Genomic DNA, 22,422 nt, shown 5'->3' on the forward strand with positions numbered 1-22,422 from the left:
GGAAGGAAGGAAGGAAGGAAGGAAGGAAGGAAGGAAGGAAGGAAGGAGGGAAGGAGGGAAGGAGGGAAGGAAGGAAGGAAGGAGGGAAGGAGGGAAGGAGAGAGGGAGGGAGGGAGGGAAGGAGGGAAGGAAGAAGGAAACTAGCCATGTGGCCAAAAGCAAGTCACTTAGCCTCAGGACACATCAAAAAAATGAGGGTAATAATAGCACCTACCTCTCACAGCATTATTGTAAGGATCAAATGAAGTAACATATAAAGTATGTTGCAAATCTTAAAGAGATGTATGATGTTAGTTACTGTTGCTGTTATTTTTAGGACAGGGACCCCAGGAAGCTGTACATCTTGACTAAACCAACATTTAATAAGAAAGAGCCTCCCCTCAGGCGAGGTTTCTACAGCAGCAAAGGGCACTTACCTATAACACTGAAAGACCTCAGGACGAATCCCACCTTAACCCTTACTCATGTTTTTCTCTTTGATCTAACCTCTCCATTGCCACCAAAGTGATCTTCCTGAAGCACAGGACTGTCTCGGTCACTCCTCTACTCAATAAAGAGCAGGAGTTCTTAACCTGGGACCCACAAACTTATTTTTTCAATACTTTGAGAACTATATTTCAATATAATTAGGGTCCTTTGTAATCTTATACTTGCACTTAAATAATGCACTTAAAATACTGCACTTAAATATATTATTTATATATGTACTTAAATATACTTTAATAATAATGCACTTAAAAAGGTCTGAGAAGTCGCTAAAGAGATCCATGATACAAAATAAAATGGAAAAAAATCTGTTCTGGTGGCTCTCTGTGATTTCAAGGCAGAGATACTGGAGTGGTTTGCCATTTCCTTCTCCAGCTCATTTTATATATGAGGAAATTGAGGCAAACAAATGACTTGGCCAGGGTCACACAGCTAGTAAGTGTCTGAGGCTGGCTTTGATCTCATACAGATGAGTCTTCCTGACTCCAAGCCTGACTCTCTATCCACTATGGCACCACATAGCTGCCCTCTTGCACATAGTAAGCACTTCATAAATGTTTACTGAACTGATACTTAAAGCTCTTCCCAAGCTGTCCCCTCTGTACCTGCATGTTCCTTCCCTCCAGACACTCTATGGACATTTATTAAGCTCCTACTACATGCCAGACATTCAGCTAAGGGCTGGAGGTGACATGCTGAGCACCGAGCACAAAGTCACAGGACAGTCACACGGACCCACTTGCTGTTCCTCACACACTCCATTTCTCCTCTCCATATCTATACCATGGCAGTGCCCCATGCCTTAAAATGCCCTCCTTCTCATTTGCTCCTCTTAGAAGTTTCCTTCATTTTGCTTGTTCCCTTTTCTCTCTCTCCTCTCTCCTGTCTCTTTGTCGCTGTGTCTATCTTTTCCCCTCTTTATCTCTCTGCCTTTACTCCCCCTTTCTTTCTCTCCCTCCCTCTCTCCTATGTGTCTATCTCCCTTCCTTCCTTCCTCCCTCTCTCTTCTCAGAGTGTCTCTGTGTTACTTTCGGTCTCTTTTCTCTGTATGCCTCTCTGTGAATGTATATCTGTGTCTATCTTTTTTTGTCTCTATGTGTATCTCTCTCTTGTGATGCTGTCTGTCTGTGTCTGTGTCTCTCTCCTCTCTCTTCCCTGTGTATATCTGTGTCCATATATCTCTCTCCCTGCCTCCTCCACTCTTCTATCTCAGTGTGTATCTCTGTCTACTCTTTCTTTCCTGTGTATCTCTCTGTCTCTGTCTCTGTCCCTCCCTCCGCCCCTCCCTCCACATGAGGAACTGAAGTTCATATATGTTCACACTGTCTCTCCTTGTTGGAATGGAAGTTTCTTGAAGGCAGGAACAGTTTCATTTTTGTCTTTATATTCCCATCATAGTTGTGAGCACACACTAGGTGCTCCATAAATGTTTTTTGGTTGGTTGATTGGCTGATTGATTGACTGACTCAAGTACTTTCCCCTGTCACCTTCCATCTCTGCCCAAACCTGCCTATCCTTCCAGGTCCATCCAGTTTGCAAGCACAGGTTTTCTAACTCCGTGCCCAATGCTCTTCCTATGACACCTTGCAGTAAGGGAACCTCCTAAGGCAAGATGATCCCACATATCATGCCTTCTGTCCTAGAAGACAAGAGAGAAGTCTGCAGCCCCCTGAGTATGCCCAGAGCCAAACAGATGCCCTGCACATCCTGGGAGAGCAACACCTCACAGAGAGTTGCCATGGAAGCATTCTTGACGTAAAAACCTGACAGTGTTTCCTACCCTTTATCAAGCAACACTCTGGCTCCTCAACCCAAACACTGCCAACTCTGGGTTATTTTCAACGATACAGCTCAGCAGCCTTCTGAAGCAATGCCAAAGAACAAAAATAGTTTTCAAAAGGAGAGCAAAAGAAAGACAACAAAGAAAATTCAGAGGGCAGGCTTCTCATGCCCTTCACCCAAGTGCTGGGGCTTCAAGCACACCCAGGAAAAGAACCAGTAAACAGCAGAAGAAACCCCCTGTAAGAAACAACCTCACTTCTGAGTCATAGTCTGCATTTCCTTCACGAGTGAATTCTTCCACAAGTCTCCTTAAAGTCTGAATCTAAATCCTGCCCAAGACTCCAAGTGCAGGAGCATTCAGATGTGACAGGACTTCAGAAGGGTCCTCAGGGGTCATTCAGTCCTACACCTTCATTTTACACAAGAGGAAATGAAAAGGGAATTGATTTCCCCAAGGTCACACACAGATTAAGTTCTGATAGAGGATTTTATCCCAGGCCCCCTGACCCCAAATTCAGAGCCTTCCACTGTACCATGGACACTGTCCTTATTATATTTAGGATGGAAAAAAAAGGACCTCCTGATTATTAGACCTGGCTCCCTATTAGAGAAATGAGATCAGAGATCACAAGTAGCAACCTCTCTTTCATACAGTCCAGCTTTGCATGATGATACTAATAGCTACTTACTAACAATAAGTTCACATTGAAATAGCAATTTATAAGTTTATAAAATGTTACCTACCAGGATATGTCCTGAGACAGATAATGCCAACTACAACTATGTCCATTTATTATATAAGGAAACTGAGGCTAGAAAAGATTAAATGACTGCTCCTAAGGCTCCCTTTTTAATGTAGATTTTCCTGATCTCTGCCATGGCCAATACCCCATACCCCCAAAATTTAACTTGTAGTTAGCTTGTATATACTTATTTATGTAAATGTTACCTACCTTGTTAAAATGTAAGCTCTGAGGCCAGAGACTACTTTATTGTTGTCTTTGTATACTCAGCATCTGGTACATAGTAGGTAGGTGTTTCATAAATTAATAGCATTTAATAACTGCTTTTTGATTGTCCCAAAGTCACAGCAAATATCAATCCAAGAGAGTTTCAAATCTAGGTCTCCAGATCCTAAGATCAGATATCAGGCAAAGAAGCAAGAGTGTTATTAAAGGATATTTCCAAGTTCAAAAAAGAGAAATAAATGAACAATACCAATCACTCTTGTCAAGCTCAATCTGCCGAGGCTCTGTGTAAGGTAAACATGATAACATCTGGAGTTAGTGGAAGGTTCTATCAGTTCTACCAGTGAGGTTGGAGAGAGTGATAACTCTCCATTCATTTTTTCATTTTGCTTTTTTCTCAAAATGAACAAAGCCAAGAGGCTACTCTTTATAAAGAACAAAAGAGGAAGCTACATTAAGTTCCCTCTCATATACTATCCCCAGTGTCCAGAATTTCAGTTCACCCTGTGTGAGATAGCCAGGTGGTTAAGATGCCAAGGAACCCTGGAGTAACCTCCTTCCATGGAGGAAAACTCCTCTACAGGAAGTCAGCTTTCCAGGAAAAGCAGGGCTCTTACAGAGACCTGATTTCTAGTCCTACTTCAGTCACCAATTTCAGTGAGCAAATACAGGCGGGTCATGTCAACCTCTCTGGATTCAGTTTTCTCATCTGGCAAATGGAAAGAATCATCCCTGCTCTCACAATTTCACAGGATTGCCTTGAGGATCTAATGGGTCTGAAAATATATTACAGAACATATGTCACTAAACAAAGGTTAAGTATAGGGGTGGCTAGGTGGCGCAGTGAATAGTGAACTGGCCCTGGAGTCAGGAGGACCTGAGTTCAAATCCAACCTCATCCTTAACATGTACTAGCCATGTGACCTTGGGCAAGTCACTTCACTCCTGCCTTCCTCCTCCAAAAAGCAAAAAAAAAAAAACCAAACACACAAAGGTTAAGTATTATTATTAAATTGTCTCCCTACCCCAAAAAAACAAAAAAAGGATCTATCTAAATGTTCTGATTAGCAATTAACATAAAAGTAATTTTAAATTATTTTCCCCAAGAGAAACAGATTTCTGATTTATCTTAAAATTCAGGGAAGGGTTCTTTACATAGGTATGGGGAATACAGGTGTGCAACAATGTGTAAGCTGGCAGATGAGGTTGATATGTTTGGCTGAACAACTTTCTTACTCCTTGATTCTGTTATAGGGGATGGCTTGCTCCATAAGGGAGAAGGGATATATTTGGGAATGAATGCAGTCTGAGAAGAGATGTCAATAATTATTTTTCAAGGAAAATATTCAAAGAAGACTAATTAAGCCTCCATGGGGATGCTGACAAGGCAAATTTAGATGTTCTGAAGAAAATCTGCAAAAAAAATTACCTGTCCAAGTATCAAAGTGCAATAAGACCTTCCTGGCTTCCACCACACTCCATCAAAACCCCCATCTTCTACAAGAAAGCCTTCTCAGTTCCCCCTCCCCCTTCCCCCTGGCTGTCCACAGCTGTCTGTATGTTCTCTCCCCCACTGTACTGTGAGCTCTTTGAGAGTGAGGACTGTCTTTTGCCTTTTTTTTTTGTATCCATAGTGCTTAGCACAATGTTTCAAACATGCTTAATAAATGTTTAATAAATGCCTATTTACTGACAAATTTGTTTTCTTCTGGTCATCTTTTTTTCCATTATAGGACTTTTAGAGTAAACAGGAATCCTTTATTAGGGGTTCTTAAACTGGGATCCTTTGAAAGATTTCAGAAGATCTGTGAACTAGCATGGGGGGAAAATATATCTATTTTCATTAACCTCTAACTAAAATTTTACATTTCCTATTTCAGCAACAAATTCCAGTGAAACTAGGAATAATCACCAATAGAAATCAAAGATATTTTCAAATCACTTTAGAATTGCTGTCAATATCTCAAAATAGTATTCATGTTTATCACTACTTTGAAATTACTCTAACAGACTCCCCCCTCTTAAATCATGATGTTTTCTTATCTGCAGCTTATATTTTAATATAAATGGTTTCCTTTGTAATCGTAGATATTTTATTTTATGCATTTAAAAACATTTTCTGAGAAGAGGTCCCATAGGCTTCATCAGACTGTCAGAAAGGTCTATGACATACACACAGAAAAGGTTAAGGACCCAGGTCCTGTTATTCATAAGTGTTTTAACTTTTGCAAAGCACTTTCAAAGTCATTATCTCCTTGATTCTTAGAGTACCCATTTTGCAGATAAAGAAACAATCTCAGGACGGTGGTACAGTGAATAGGGTACCTGCCCTGGAGTCAGGAGGAGCTGAGCTTAAATCTGCCTCAGACACTTAACACTTACCAGCAGTGTGACCTTGGGCAAGTCACTTAACCCCAATTGCCCTGCTTTCTTCCCTCCAAAAAAAAGACAAAGAAAGAAGAAACAATCTCACAGAAGTGAAATGACTCACTGAAAGTTATAGAGGGAGTCTGAAGCAGAAGCCAGATCAGAAATCAAGTTTCTTCAATGCTCTTCTAAGGTAAGGAGAAGGGGAAAGAGGAAGGAAAGGGGGAAGGAAAGGGAGAAGGGAGGGGGAGGGAAGAGAAGAAGCATTTATTATACACCTACAATGTGTCAAGAACCCTGCTAAAAGCTTTACAAATCTTACCTCCTTTGGTCCATGAGAATGTCAAAGCTCAGGGAAATGGAAATCAAGCTGTACTCAGGCTCAGACAGATCACATTAAGCATGAAGTGTTCCATTCTGGGCACCATATTTTAAGACAGATACCTAATAAATTGGAGAGTTTCCACAAGAGAACAAGGATGGTGAAGTCATAAAATCATGACCACAGGTAGATCAGTTAAAGAAAAGAGGGGATGTATGGCCTGGAGAAAAGAATGCTATAAGAATGGGTGGAGCCATGACCTGACAGCTATCTTCAAATACCAGAGGAATTAGACTTCCTCTGGCTCTAGAAACTAGAGCAAGAAGGAACAAGGTCGAAATTACAAAGAAACAGACTGAGGCTTGAGGTAAGGAAAAACTTCCTTACAATGAAAGCCATCCCCAAGTGATAGCAGCCGCCTCAGCAGGCAGAGGGCTCCCCCTAAACTGAGTATGTCAAGCAAAGGTTTGATTACTTGGCTGTTGATGATAAAAGAGGGAAACTCTCAGACACCTACTGGTTGAACTAGTTGGCTGATGATTCCCCTTCTAATTCAGATTCTATATGATTCTGTGTATGGCCCAAACACACACCTATATAAATATACACACATACACACACACAAAAAAAAATATACACACACACATAAAATAAATACAGGTGTTTAATAGATATTTATTGTCTGACAAAAGTAAAGACAAAGAACTCTGAAAAAGGAAGGAAATCAGCATTTAAGTGCCTAGTAAATTCCAGGCACTGCACTTTTTATAAATCTCTCATTTTATCCTCACAACATTGAGAGGTATCCTCATTTTACAACTGAGGAAACTGAGGTAAACAGAGGCTAAGTGATTTGCCCAGGGTCACACTGCTAGTAAATGTCTGAGGCTGGATTTGCACTCAGGTCCTTCCTGATTCTAGACACAGCATTCTTATCAACTTCACCAGCTGCCTCTAGAAAGACTTAGGAACCCTGACCCACACAATGGACAACCACAATTCCAGAGGACTCAAAATAAAACATGCCACCTGTCTCCTGACAGAGGGGTGATAGGTTCAGAGTACAGGCTGAGACTTTTTTTTTTCCTTTTTGGACATGGTCAATGTGGGAATGTGTTTTGCTGACTATATATATATATTTTTAATGCGGAGTTGTTTTTCTTGCTTTCTCATTGGTAGGAGGGGGGTTGAGGAAGGGAGCAAAGGCAGATTTTCATCTACAAAATAAACTAAGAAAAAAGAAATAAGTGCTGAAGTAAGTAATCTACTTCTACTCTGATGCAACTTTCTATAAAATTTTTGAAAACATATGTTCCCCTATCAAGTCACTGTTCCCTTTAACCAAAGGCTCTTCCTCATTGCACATAAAAGGGCCCTCAGTAGTGAAAACTTTAATGATCTCATGATTTTTGTGTGTGGGAACAACCTGCCTGAGCTGAGCAGCCTCGTCTCACATGGAGTAGCGCACTGTACAGTTTCATTTCAGCTGGAAAGGACAAGGAGAACTAAGAATTATCAGTGATTTGTTCTAATAAAGCTGGCAGTGCTCCTGCCTGTATGAACGTGCGGGAAGAACAGTAGGCAGTTTACAAATCCCCTGAGATGTGATTTCTCCCGGAGACAAGGAGTGCTACCTTCAACTACAGAATCAGTTTCTGACCCATTAAATGTCAATGATTTTGAACTTGGAGACACAAACAAATGTCACAAACAAACAAGTGCTGATTGTTTGTCACTGATTGGGTGACTCCGCTGATTCCTGAGAATTTTTTTTTTCAAACAAATCAAGAACGTGCAAAAATTCTGCTCCTGCCTAAGAAATTCACATTGGCCCCAAACAGAATTAATGATCCAGTCACTGCTCCTCCCACCATCTCCACCTCCTGCTACTGTTTCCTGTACCCCTCTGAGGCTCAGGGACCAGCAAAAGCCTAGACACACACTCTCAAAGAGTTCTGCTCAGCCCTCCCCCGGCTATAAGTCAAGAAGGCTGGGGGAACGGCCAACCACAAAGGGAATGACTGAAAGCAGAGGCCCAGCCTCTTTAGCCTCTCTTGGCGCTGCTGCCTGATTCTCATTAGGCCTGAGCTTATTTTCCTGGACTTGTAATATAAACGTTTCAAAAACATCTCAGCAGGGACAAAACGACCCCTATAAACTCCTGATCTTCGAAGAATGTCTTCTCTCTCCTGGCTCCCCAACACAAACCCTCCCACTCCAGCTAGAACTGATGCATCCAGCTGTCCTCCATCCAAATACCATGCACTTTTCTACCTCCACACATCTGCCTAAACTCTTCCTCATCTGGATTGCACTCTCCACATGTCCTGATCTACGCATCCTTCAAAGCCCACCTGATCACTCCAGAGGACACAAGTTCAGACTCTGACCCAGCTTCCATTTCCTCACCTATAAAATGAGAGCTCAAGCTAGATCATGCTTATGCCGACTTTCAGGGACCCCTCTTAATTATTTCCTGTTTATCCTGTCTATAACTTGCTTGTACATACTTGTTTGTTTGTTGTTATTAGATTGTTAATTTTTTGAGAATGAGGAGGGTCTTTTGCCTGTTCTGTATTCCTAGCACTGAGAATAGTACTGAGCACCTAATAGGTGTTTAATAAATGTTAAATGACTGACAGGAAAAGTCTCTTATAGAAAATAGGGAAGAGACCTTTCCACCTCTGAACTTACTGCTCATAGGCTTATTTAGCACTGACCAAATGCCCCCTTGTACCAGTTAGCCTTTTCTGGGTGGAGTCCTTGTCTCCATCCCCAAAGTACAGTCAACCAATCAACAGTTACTGATTGAGGACTTGCTATGTGCATTCTATAAGTGCTTAAAAGACAAGAAATGCAATGTTCCCTTCACAAGAAGTCACTCAATAAATCCACTGACTGATCAATGCACAAGTATCATCAGGCACTTTAAGGGATCATTTCTTTTGGAAATCATCAGTCACCAAGTGTTGAGTAAATTTAAAAACACAGAGATGATAGAAGGGTTTTCCTGCAAATGAAAACTCCTAGGAAACTTGGGAAAGTAGTTTAGAAGAAAATAGATTCAGACCAGTAGCTTATACAATACAGCACAATAAGCTCCAAATGGATGTGTGAACTAAATACAGAGAAAACATCACCTAATCAAAAGATTAGAAGAGCAAAGAAGGTATTCCCCTTTCACAGCTATGGCTAGAGGGAGAATTCAGAGGCAATGGCACAGGAGATCCCAAGAGACAAAACAAAACTGCAATTCATACAATTTTCAAGCTTTTTAAAATCAATGTTCCTAGAATATGAGGAGGTTGGAGGTGGGGGAGGGAGCCCTTTGCATCAAACATCTGATTAAAGTCTGATACATACTATGTATAAGAATACAAACCTAAGACTGAAAGTCATCCTCCAATCAACAAATGGTCAAAGGATATGAGAAGCTAAAAACCACAGGCTATCAACAACTATATAATATGGCCAGGTGTGGTAACACATGCCTATAATTTCCTGCTACTGGGGAGGCTGAGTGTGGTGGAACTCAAGCTAAAGGGTTAGCTACACTCCAGTGAAAGCTAACCAGATCTCCAGACTAAAGCTAGCACCAGTATGGTGAGCTCCCTGGGGAGGGGGAAACCAGCAAGCTGCCTAAGGAGGAGCAAACTGGCCCAAGTTGGAACCAGCTCCAGTCAAAGCCTCTGTGCCAATCAGTAATCACATCAGGCACAGTCATAGTGGCCACTGCACTTCCAGAGTGAGAGAGATAGGAAGGTGCAGACATGTGTCTTCTCCATGTACCAAAACATTCTCTTTTCTCTAGGTTTTGGGGACACCGCCCTCTCCTGGTTTTTCTCCTATCTGACCACTCCTTCTCTGTCTCCTTTGCTGGGTACTCCTCCAGATCATGCCCTCTAACCATCGGGTGTCCCTCAGGGGTCTGTCCTGAGCCCTTTTCTCCTTCTATACAAAGTCCCTCGGTGATCTCATCAGCTCCCTAGATTTAATTACACCACCTCTATGCTGATCATTCTCAAACCCACCTTTCCTGTTTCAATCCTTCTGCTGACCTCCAATCCTACTGTCTATTAGGCATCTTGAACTGAATATCCAGTAGACATTAAACTCAACATGTCCAAAAAAGAACTTATCTTTGCCCCTAACCCTCCCCTGATACTTCCCTATTACTATACAGGGCAACACCATTCTCCCAGTCCCTCAGGCTCACAACCAAATACTCATTCTTGATCCCTCACTACTTCTCACTGCCCCTACTCCCATCCTACACCCCCCCATACACACCTCCCCCACTCCCAAGCTATTGCTGAGGTCTATAGATTTCACTTCTGCAACATCTCTCCTACACCCCCTCTTTTCTCCTCTGACTGCTGCCATCACTCTATTTCAGGGCCCCAGGGTCACACCTGGACTACTGCAACAGCCAACTAGCGGGTCTCCCCACTCCAATCCAACCTCCATTCAGCTACTAAAATGATTTTCCTAAAATGAAGGTCCAATCATCAAATAACTATAATACAGAAGAGAAAAAAAGATATAAAGATTTAAAAAAAAAGATTATTTTCCATTTGAAAACAGAACTGTTGTTTTGCAAAGTGATGGGACCCAAGGCAAGACTGGATAAATGAAACCCAAGGATAATCTATAACAATCACTTTTGTCCAATGACTTCCTGCTAATCCACCAATCTACCCATATCAGAGCCCCCACATGAGGAACAAATTGGGGGTGGGGGCAGAGGAGCTAGGACACAGTGACCTGCTGGGGCCACTCCCTGGTGTACATATATTACTGGTATGTTCATATTCACTCATTTGATGAGACAGAACAACAGAAGGAGCCCAAGACCTAAAGTGTGAACCCCAGCTGCAACCGTGGGAAAGTCAACTTAATTTCAGAGCCTCAGTTTCCTCACTATAAAATGGAAATAATTCTACGTTTACCACCTACTTCAGTGTTGCCATCAGCTTTGTCAAGTGCCTTCTTTAAAATACCCCATAAATGCACACTGCTATGACTACTCATTTCTTTTTTTTTTTTTTTTGCTTTTTTGAGGGGGGAAGGCAGGGCATCTGGGGTTAAGTGACTGGCCCAGGGTCATATGCCTAGTAAGTGTTAAGTGTCTGAGGCTGGATTTGAACTCAGGTCCTCCTAACTCCACAGATGGTGCTCTCTATTCACTGCACCACCTAGCTGCCCCAACTATTCATTTCTAACAGGACTGGGTAAACCCACAAAGAGGCCCTGATCTCTAATCTATCAGTGGACATTATTTGTTGCGCTCCCTGCTTTTTTTTTTTTAAAGGAAACCATCTGAGTCAGGGCTGTCAAGTGATTGTCCGAGGCAGATCACACTCAGTATCCCAAAGTGGTTTTTCTCCTCATCTTTATGAAAGTCTTTTCTCCCGACATTTTTAGCAAATAAATGACAGAGACAGAAACAGAGAGAGAGACAGGAAGGAGAAGGAAGAAGGGGGACAAGGAGAAAGAAGAGGAAGATGAGTAAGAAGGAGGTAGAGAGAGAGAAGAAAGAGGAAAGAGAAGATGGAAGGAGGGAGGGAAAGGAGGGAGAAAGAGAGAGGGATACAGAAGGCAGGAATGAGGGAAAAGGGAGGGAGGGGAAGAGAAAAAGAGAAGCTGAGGGGGAAGAATGAGGGAGAGAGGAAGGAAGGGACAGAGAAGGGAGGAGGAGAGGGAGAAAGGGGGGGAAGGGGTAGAGAGAGAGAGAGAACACAAGACAGAGATGGACACACAGAGAAACAACCAAAGAGACAGAGACAGTCTCTGTAACTCAATCCACCTCAACTCTGTGCTGTGTCTAGGCAACCAGTGGTCAGAACAGTTACACCTAGGTGGTTTTAGCTTTGTCATAAGAAAAAAAAATAGAAAAGAAAAGGAAAAAGAAGGCACCGTCTGACCACTTTGTAGCCACCCACACCATGGTGCTCTACACTAAATTTAGTTGAATGTATGACCCTATCCCCCTGTGTGAACATATCCTCTGGATAAGCTGAATGTGTTGAACTAGGCCAAGGAAAAGGAGTCTATGATGAAATCTAGGAAACATCTCACCCATCCTATTCCTCATCCCAGAATCCAGTCTTGCAAAAGATTGAGTCAGGCCAGAATGGAAAACTGAAGGACCTTGAAACTAAGTGTCAGATGCTAGTTCCAGCCCTGTATGAGACATCTTCACCTGACTGAGCCTTTGTTAAAGATTCCTAAGTCACAGAAGGGATGAAACAAGATAATAAAATTATCTTCAGCATATAAGAAGAAACGAGTATGGTCTTAAGTTATGGAATACTTAATGTTGAGGGTACAGACCTCTCAGGACCAGAAAGATGGGCTGGCCCAGTGATGCCTTCCTCCCACAGGAACTATTTTTTTATTAGCCAAGCATACTTGCCAGACTTATTTGTTTGCAATTTTAAAGAGTACCTTCCATCCTAAAAGGAAACCTAGAGCTTGTAAACTGAGGCAGCCACCAAAGGCGAAATTGTCCTGGAAATAAAGGCTCCACCTTCCTCCTTTCCTTGCGTTGGTAGGGCACTGTGGGTATGGAACACTGTATATGTGATGTCAACCTTGGCTGATGTGTTGGGAGGTTTTAATGAACTCTTTTCTATCCTTTGCTATAAGGGATGGTTCTCTGGGAAAGGAAGATGATATTTCAAATGAAATCAATTAAAAAAAAAATCTAAAAGAAAAGAAATGGACACACCACTAGTTTCTTTACCTTAACTTATTTCTGCTACCTCAGCTACCAGACCTGCTCCTGCTCTGGGACACAAGGCTGGCATTTTCTGCTGGAAATCACAGAATCTCAGAACAGGAAGGGGCCTTGGAGGTCCACTGACCTAACCTACTCCACACATGAATCCCTTTGATTGTATCCCAGAAAGAAAGGCACCCAGCCTCTGAATGGTGATGGAAACCTCATTACTTCACAAATCTAAATAAATTATTAGGAAGTTCATCTTTATGTCAAATGAAAAATCTGCCTCTCTGTGACTTCTGCCCAATGGTCCCAATTCTTCCCTGTGGAACGAATTGTCCACCCTCTCTTCCAAACAAAGGGTCCTTCAAACATCTGAAGAAAGTGATCTCATTTCCTTGCAACCCCTTGGTCTTTTCTTTGCCCCCAGTTACGTTAAAAAGTCGTCACACGATATGGTTTCTGGCTTTCTCACTAACCTTATTGCCTCCAAAATGTACCCTAATTTGACAACATTCAAAAATGTAACCCATATCTGGATCCATTATTTCAGACATGATCTGACCAGTATAAGATACAGTAGGATGGCCAATTCCCCAAATGTGGACACTACAGCCCCTTCCTTTGACTTCAAGTAGTAGGGGCTGCTAGGTGACACAACTGGGCATGGTGTCAAGGAAGACCCAAGTTCAAATTCTGCTTCAGACACTTACTAGCAGTGTGATCTTGGGCAAATCATTTATCCTCTGTCTGCCTCATTTTCCTCAACTGTGAAATGGAGATAATAACAGCATGTACTGCCCAGAGTTGTTATGAGGATCAAATGAGATAATATTTGTAATATTTAGCATAATGCTTGGACATAGTAGATGCTTAATAAATTCTTTCTTCTTTCTTCAGCATTCTGGCTGGACTGACTGATACCTGAGTACAAATCCTGCCTCTCACTTAGACTTGTAAGTCTATGGGAAAGTCAAGTACCCTCTTCAATTATAAAATATATAAATTATAATTATAAATTATAAAGTCAGTTATAAATCATAAAATGAAGAGGTGGCACTTATTGTCCTCTATGGTGCCATCACCCTCTAAATCTATGACCTTATGAGAGCTCTGTTAGTACAGATCTCTCCAATGGCTCATCTACAGCTGTCTGCAAACCAGTAACAAAGTCAAACAGCTAAGAAAGCGGCCACTCATAATCCCTTCCATCCGTTGTACGCTGTAGATCTTGCCTTTACATCAGCTGTCTTTCACCTGTCTTCACAAAGTTCCTTCCAGATAGGGTCAAGCCAGGTATTTCTCTCCCTGTTTTAGAGACAGCAAGACTGAAATCCAGAGAAGTTTAGATAATTTCCCCAAGGTCACAGAGCAGACTTTATGACAGAACCAGAGCAAAAACCCAAGCCTTCTGATTCCCAGGTCTGCTACTTTGGACCTCACGCTATCAGGAGAGGATTCACAGCCATCTGAAAGGCAATGTGCGCCCTCCACATGAATCTTGAAATCCAGCCCCAATGGGTTTGACCTTACTAGTCTCAGTCCTTGCCAGGCAAGTGACTGATAACTTTCCACCTGCTTCCATCAGGGGGGTGCTGGAAAAACTGAAGAGGTTAGTGTATGTCCATGAGATACAAGCAAGCCTTACCCATCCCCCATCACCAACTTCCCACAGCTTTCAGCTAAGTATTAATTTACCCCATACTGGCTCTGTGTAGATTATTTTCCTGGATGACGTGAAGAGGACTTTGGCTTGCTAAGGGTCACACTATTCATTCAGTATAATCAGTCTGCCCTGGTAGTAAGTGGGGGAGGGGTCAGTGTGGATAAATGCAATCCAGACGTCATTCAGAGACCTCATGTTGGCCATTCATTTTCCACTTCTGCCTCCAAACCCTTCTTGTTAAACCAGACTATAAAGCAGAAAGAAAGGAGTAACTTAACTGAATGGAGGTCTGTCTTCTCTCCCTTCCCTCCCTCAGCCCTCATGTACTATTGGGTTATGTATGCCATTATTGCTTATTATTTTAAATTAGTTACTGGTGTGTCATAATCCCCCACTAAAGTGAAAGATTCAAAAGGGCAGGGACTGTGTCATCTAAACTCTATCTCTCCCCAGGAGAACCTAGCACAAGAGGAGGCATTTAACAAATGCCTGTGGAATTAAATTCTCCCAACCATTCATTGTCCAGGGGTAGGGGGAATGTGTAGATGGAAGGAAGGGAAGTGAAAAACAAATAGAGAAGCAGAAGGTCCTGTATAACAGAGAAACTGAAAATTCAGCAACTCAAAAATTAAGTTAGTAGACTCCTGCTACCAAAAATGCTTAGCATAATTACATGCAAAAATATTTGGGGCTTTATGTATATATGTGTGTAGACCTATGTGAAGATTATTCCATCAATTATTCCATGTTTCAGGAAAACCTGGGAATTCTTATATGAACTGATGCAGAATGAAATGAGCAGAACCAGGTTTGTAAAAAGAACTTTGAAAGACTTAAGAACTCTGATCAGTGAAATGATCAACCATGCAGTGACGATAAAGCATGCTAATCACCTCTTAACAGAAAGGTGATAGATTTAACTGGCAGAATAACATTTTCAGACACCACCACTGTGAGGATTTATTTTGCCTGACTAGATATATGTCATAAGTTTTGTTTTATTTTGTTTGGTTGTTTTTTTAAGGGTAGAAAGGGGGAGGTGGAAGAAAGAGAGGGGCTGGCAGTAGGGCTGCCAAACAAAAAAAGGAGGGGGCTCACTGAAGCATTTTTTTAATGCACAGGTGGAAACAGGAGAAAGACAAGAAGGAAACACAAACAAGTGTTTGTGAGACAGCTCTGAAAGCAGCATATTGAATTTGTTAGACACTTAAAAGGAAAAGCAAGCTATACCTCATCAGTATTTGTAACTGCATGTACAATCCTCTTTTTCTATTCAACTTTGCATATGGAAATGCTCATTTGATTTGGTATTTTTAAGTTCAGAATTTTTATTAAAGATTGCTCTCTGTAGCTGATCACCCTAGTAAAGTCCAGACTTCTCTGCACTCTAGTCTCTCCACAATGAAGAGCATTTTTCGAACCTTACTTACCTCCCCCCTCCCCAAACACTGAGACCCCTCCCCAGCTGGACAGATCTACCCACTGTCATTCATTCAACAAGCATTTGCTTGAAAACAAGGGTTTGCTTTGTGTCAAGCACAAGAGGGTACAATAGAAAGAACATCAAATTTGGAGACAAAGGATTTGCAATTAAGTCAAATATTCTCACTTCATCTCCTGGGCCTCTATTTCCTCAACTGTAAAATGAGGGGTTGGACTACAGAATCTCTGAGGTCTCTTCCAAGATCTAAATTTATGATACTGTGAATATGGGAAACTGGATCAATATCGAGCCTCAATTAAACGCTTGTGGATTGACTCTGAGATATCTCACAAATACATCCCCTTCTATTTTCACTGTCACATTTCTGTGCTAGACCCTCATTATCATCCTTCTGGTCTACTGCAATAACCCCTTCCCACCTCTATGATCTCCTCTCTATTAATTCATTATTAATACCATGGCCAAATTCATCTCCTTTATGCATTCAGGCTGAATCACTCAGAAGCCTCCAATGTATCTCTTTTGCCTATCACACCAAATTAAAGGCATTCAAAATCCTCCATAATCTGGAGCATCTCTAGCTTCCTAGACCCTTTCCCAGTATTCCCTTATATCTGGATGACATCCTCTATTCTAATTGGATTTACTGCCATTCCTAATGCCCGTCTCTCCAGTGTGCCTTCATCTATACCTGGAATGCTCCTCTGCACCTCATTTCTGTCTACCCATCCTTTACAACTTAATTCTGGTACCACATCCTCCATGAATGTTTCCCTGATTCTATGACCCTACCCCAGGAAGCAACAAGCTTCATACAGCATTTGGCATTTTATTAAAGATCATTTTGGATTATGGCCTCACGATGTATCATAGTCCCCTATGCTGTTGTTGAGTTGTTTCAGTAATGTTTGCCTCTTCACAGTCCCATTTGGGGTTTTCTTGGCAAAGATACTGGAGTGGTTTGCCATTTCCTTCTCCAGTTCATTTTACAGATGAGGAAACTGAGACAAACAGGGTTAAATGACTTGCCCAGGGTCACACAGCTAGTAAGTATCTGAGGCTTGGTTTGAACTCAGGAAGCAGAGTCTTCCTGATTCTAAGCCAGTGCTCTATCTACTTGGCCACTTCACTGACCTGCCCCCTACTCTACTATAAAGTTGATGAGGACAGGGAACCATGTTATATTCATTTTTGAAGCTCATCTAATACCTAGGACAGTGCAGTATACAAAAAAGGCCCTTATCAAATGTCTGAAGGTGAAGCTCTTAACAACGGACAATCTGCTTAATTCACCCAGATCTAGTAGCCACTAAAGACATACAAGGAAGACAAAAACTGGAAGGAAAAGTGATTTTACTTCACTATCGTTGACACTGTGGAAAAAAGCAGTAGATTTGAAGTTAAAGGGTCTGAGTGAGAATTCCAGTCCTATCACTTGCTTACCTAGTCACAACCTTTCTGGGCTTTAGTTACTTCACCTGTAAAATGAAGGTGCTGAGGAACTCTCAGTCTAATAATCCTATGATCCTAATGGCCAATTATCCATGAGTGCCTGGAAACCTTTAAATATTCCATTTTCAAACTTTTCCAAAATGAAATGCCTTCTGTTGTTTCACATTATAACACACACCTCCCATCTCTCCCAAAATACTATGAATGTCCACTTGATTTTTTTTTAATCTTGACATTTAGTGGATTTAGGGGAGAAAATGGGAAATTTGTGCAGACCTTCAGTACCTGGAATTATCCATCACAGAAACCATCTAGCTTGGCTCTCTCAATTTACAAATAAGGAAACTGAAAGACTTGCTCAAGGTCACACAGGAAGTGAATAGATGAGCCAGGATTAGGATCCTGGTCCCCTGGCTCCCTGGCCAGCATTTTTTTCCCAGTGCACCCCACTCACTCTGTAACGTTGCAAAACATGGTTTGGGAATCCTTGTTCTAGAGCAGGGATCCTTAGCCTGGAGTCTATGGATAGATAGTCTATGAACTCAAGTGCGGAGAAAATTACCTTTATTTTCATTAACTTTTATTTTCCTTTATAATCCTAAAGATTTCATTTTATACACTTAAAATATTACTCTAAGATGGGCTTCCGATTGCCAAAAGGGTCCTCACACAAAAAATGTTGTGAAGAATAAATATCTTAACTCCATGGCATCTCTGGATTCACTTCTGTCCCCTAAAGGCACCTTTAACTAAGACACAGAAAGCAAATAGGGCATTTATCTATGAAAAACAGCATGTTTATTTCAGGTACTCCACGGAGTCCTCCCGCAGTGCCTGTGAAGCTAGCTGTGGGTTCTCCCAAGCTATGACAGAGGAACATGAGCTCCATCAGGTTCTACTACACTGGAAAGACTTTGAGCCTAATCTAATGACAGACAGTCTGCTATCTGAGGACCATCCCAACCAAGTTTGGGGACACCGGATCACCAAGATGTTGGCCCCCAGGGAATGGATTATTTGGTTACAGCAACCCATGAGACACATAAAAATGAAGCATTTTAAAAATTATTTTAAATTGAAGACTATTTGAGATTGTTATTAATAGTGGTAATAAAAACCACACACTCACACAGCACTTTAGGGTATGTAATAGCGGACATTTATAGAGCACCTTAAGTTTTACGAAGCACTTTACAGTGTTATTTGATTCTCACCACTACTCTGAGGGAGACAGCAGGAGGACTACCGTCCTCATTTTACAGATGTGGATGAGGAAACTGAGGCTCAGAAAGCATCATGGAAGTGGAACAAGAGCCATAACAGTAGCCAGCACAAGGCAGGCACTAAATGAATGCTTTTTGAATGGGGGAGTATTAGAATGAATCACAAAGCCTGGGCTTCAATGCCTCTCTGCTAATTACAACCTCTATTGTGACCTTGGCCAAATCACTTGACTTCTAATGAGGGGACTTGAGGAGGAGATGCCCTCAAGTGGTCTCTTAACTCTCCAAATCTAGAATGCTCTGACTTGACCACAGTCACAGAACCCAGCATCCGATGCAGGTCTCAAACCCAAAAGCACGAATTCTAAGCTCGATTCTCTTTTCACTACATTCTACTGCCTTCCTTTAAAAAGCAAGGCTATAATCTTAACAAATAAGGGGCGGGTATAGTGTGTGACTAGAGTCAGTGGAGCCCTGATTTCAAATCCTTCCTCTGACTAGAGATGCAGTTCTGGGCAAGTCACATCTCCCTAAGCCCCCATTCCCTCAACTGCAAAATGGGGGGAGAGGAAAGAATACCAGGACCTACCTACCTTCAGCAACAGTCAGTCCAAACCTGCAATTTCATCTATGTAGAGAACTCCCAGTGTGGAAACTTGATGCAGGTAAGCAACTATCTGTAAGCATAGCTTTAGAGAGTTGCCTGGCACCGGAGAAGTCAGCCAGTCACACAGTTATTACATTTTAGAGTCAGCCTCTAGGCATCAAAGTGACACACAATAAAGCACTGAATGTGGAGTCAGGAAGACCTGAATTCAAATGACCTCAAACACTTGCTAGCTATGTGACCCTGGACAAGTCACTTAACCTCTCTGCCTCGGTTTCCCCATTTGTAAAATGGGCATAATAATAGCATCTACTTCCAAGGGTTGTTGTAAGATCAAATGAGATTAATATTTTTTTTAAATGCTTAGTCCAATGCCTGATATCTAGGTACTTAATAAATACTTGCTTCCTTCCTTCCTGACTCCAAGGTTGGCCCTCTATTCCATGTTCCACCTACCTACTCAGAATATAACCCCTGATATAAAGGTCAGTTAGCATGATCATTAATGTCAAAGTCTCTAAAAACATGAATCTATACTCTGAGAAACATAGTCAATCTTAAAAAAAGTTCCCCATAAGTTTAACTTTGATCAATCCAACGGGTCAGGCCAGTTCCTCTCCTCCCACCTGATCCACAAATTGATCTGCTCACAATGTCACATAATTAGGAAAAACTGTGGTATTTTTTGCACCCTCAAAAGCCCTCCACTCCTCCCCCAATTTTTTCTTAATCAGACCTGAGATATCATAGATGTAGGGAACTCCCAAGAAGAAAACTCCCTTCAACAAAGCAGATCAACAACTGGGAAGGAAACTAGAGAGCGGCCTGAGGCACTGAACAGAGAAAACAATGTGCCCAGGGTTACCCAGCCAAGAACTGCTAGAATCAGCCTCTGAACTTGGGGCTTTCCAACTCCAGGGCCAACCTCCCGTCTTCACTACGCTGCCTCTCGAGCTTATCTGCAGAAGCACTTTCTAAAACATAAAGTGTATCCCATACAAGAATATTTCCAGTGAGGCAAGAGAACAAGGGCACTGTAACAGACACAATGAATGGGCTTGACAATGTAGCTTTGAAGGGGAGGGATAGAGACAGGGAGAACTGGCAGGGCCCTAAACCTAGAACAAGCTTCCTATATAACCAAGGCTTTCCGAGTCACACTTTCCTCCAGCTTTCCAAACAAGGATGAGGAGTCCAATGCACACCTCACTGGCTTGTTATGGAGAGCACCTAATAAAAATGATTGTCTTAATAAGCAAGGCTTTTAATGGCCAAATGAACAGGTCTGGATCTGTTTCCCCACAACCACTAAGGGCATATTTCTCAGGCCTTTCTCCCAGCTCACTCCTAAAAAGAGGGTCTGGCTCTTTAAAAAGGTGGCATCCACTCCTACCCTGCCATGCCCCAACTGCTAGACAGTAACAGGTGCCACTTAACTCAAGGTAAGAAGACAGGCGTTTTATCATTTTTGGGGATACCCCTGGGAAAGTGCCTCCTCCCACTTCCTTCTAAAAGATGCTTTAACATCCAACAAACACATCCCCCCAAACAAGCCTCTAGCCTGGTGAATCCCTGTTCAGAAATTCCTAGATATTCCTCACCCAAGTGCAAATCTCACACACACCAAGAGAACCAGCAGCACCAGAAGAGAGAAAAGGAATGCTTACAACCTTCATCCAATCCTCAACTCTGGGAAGCACGTGCAGGGTCAGAGCTGGACCTCGGCAGCAACTTCCCCAGTTTTCCCACAATAGGATGCAATTTCCTCAACTTCTCTCATTCTGTCCTTTCCTAGAGTCCACAACAGACTCCCCCCTTGAGGGATATTCTCCCTTAGGGCTTAATCTCTGGGAATGGATCTTGGGAGGGCAGGAGAAAGGAAAGGCCAAGAAGAGGAGGGCTAAGACGGAGCAGATGGTGGGATTCCAACCAGGGCCTAGGAAATTTAGTTGCTTCTACTATCCAAGTGAAAAGTACAGAAACAGTCTCCCCAGGGAACTCCCTAAAGAGCTTTAAAAATAGGCTTAACCAACATCCACAGGGAGTAGTGAAAGCAGGAAGCTGGATCAGATGGCCTCCTGAGGTTTCCCCCACTTCACAGGGATTTTACATGGGGATTCTAGGAGGTCAATGGCAGCCCCTCACATACCTACTTACAGGCTTCCACTGCACTGTTCCCACCGAAAATGCAGGATAGATTAGGAGACCAAAAGCTTCAGGTTTCCCATCTACCCTGAGTAGGGCAAGGTCCCCACATAGATTGGGGGGGGGGGGGGGGGCAGCATCTGTCCACTGCAGTCTATAGGACCTCAAGAATTAAACTTAGAAAGGGGAAGGAGGTTGGTTCTGGTTACAAAGAAAGTCTATTGAGATGTCCCCCAAATGAAGAGAGACCCAAAGCAGGAAAGAATCCTGCACTCACCTGCACCCTCCGAAGACTGAGGGGCCCCTGCCACTCCGTTCAGGTAAAGGATGGGGAGCAGGTGAGGCTGGGTCTTCTCCAGGGCCACCCGAAGGTCCTGGAAGTGATCTCGCTCCTTAGAGAGCAGGAGCTTGAGTAACAGCTCCGCCTTGGCTCCAGGGCCCCCGGCCCCTCCAGCCGCGGCTGTGTCCGCTTCCAGCTGCCTTCGGTCCCCGGCACTCAAGGCTCCGGCCGCCTCCAGCAACCCCAGGACGGCTTCCACTTCAGTCATGGCCTGAGCCAGGCTCTGCTGACAATGAGCAAGCAGCTCCCGGTGCTTTGGCTCCATGGCTCCAAGGAGCTTCACCCGTGGGCTTCCTCACGCACCCCCCTCCCCCAGCGGCCTCCTTGGACCAGGAGAGCGTTATAAGAGGGGGGGGCTTCAAGCGCTCCCCTAATCCGGGGACTAATTCGCCCAGAGTCGGTAAAAAAAAAAAAAGCCCTCTTGCTTGGGGCTGGGCACAGGACCGCTCGGCGACGGTGGTGGCGGCTGCGGCTGCTGCTTCTGCTGCTGGGGCGCCCCCCAAGCTGGCGGGCGAGCGGGCAGGCGGGCGGGCGGGCGACTTAACTGCAGCCCTAGTGTGGCGGGAGCCGGGGCTCCCGGGGGGCCATGGACTGGAGCCGGGGGCCGCGGAAAGGGGCGCAAGGCTCAGCGGCGGCCGCCTCCCGGGCTCAAGAGCGCAGCCATGTTGGCTGCCGCTGCTGCAGCGGGGCTGGAGGAGGAGGAGGAGGAAAAGAAAGAGGAGGAGGAGGAAAAGAAGGAGGAGGAAGAGGAGGAGGAGGAGGTGCGGACGGCGGCGGTGGCCGGGGCGCGCCCCGAGGCCGGGCTCCAGCCGGGCATGCCCCCCCACCCACCCAGTTCACCTCCGCCTTCTCCGACCGTGCCCGCCAAGAAACACAAAAGCAAAAGCAAAACCCCT

General features: G+C 43.3%; 1 protein-coding gene across 4 annotated transcripts in view; it reads right to left on the minus strand.

Moving 5' to 3' along the window:
* The window catches only part of DLG5 (discs large MAGUK scaffold protein 5), a 170,109-nt gene extending 147,911 nt beyond the window's left edge, over window positions 1-22,198 (minus strand). For 2 of the 4 annotated variants that reach the window (XM_069068328.1, XM_069068326.1), the window contains exon 1: window positions 21,464-22,198. In XM_069068328.1, coding sequence (XP_068924429.1) covers window positions 21,464-21,791 — 328 coding nt within the window. In that variant the 5' untranslated portion in view covers window positions 21,792-22,198. The remainder of the gene's footprint in view (window positions 1-21,463) is intronic. The other 2 variants (XM_069068327.1, XM_069068325.1) reach the window with 1 other exon arrangement.
* Between the last annotated feature and the right edge of the window lie 224 nt (window positions 22,199-22,422).

This window comes from Petaurus breviceps, unplaced genomic scaffold (assembly GCF_028583685.1).
Source record: "Petaurus breviceps papuanus isolate PSGF00001 unplaced genomic scaffold, PetGlider_PUasm1.0 90762, whole genome shotgun sequence".
Classification (NCBI taxonomy): domain Eukaryota; kingdom Metazoa; phylum Chordata; class Mammalia; order Diprotodontia; family Petauridae; genus Petaurus; species Petaurus breviceps.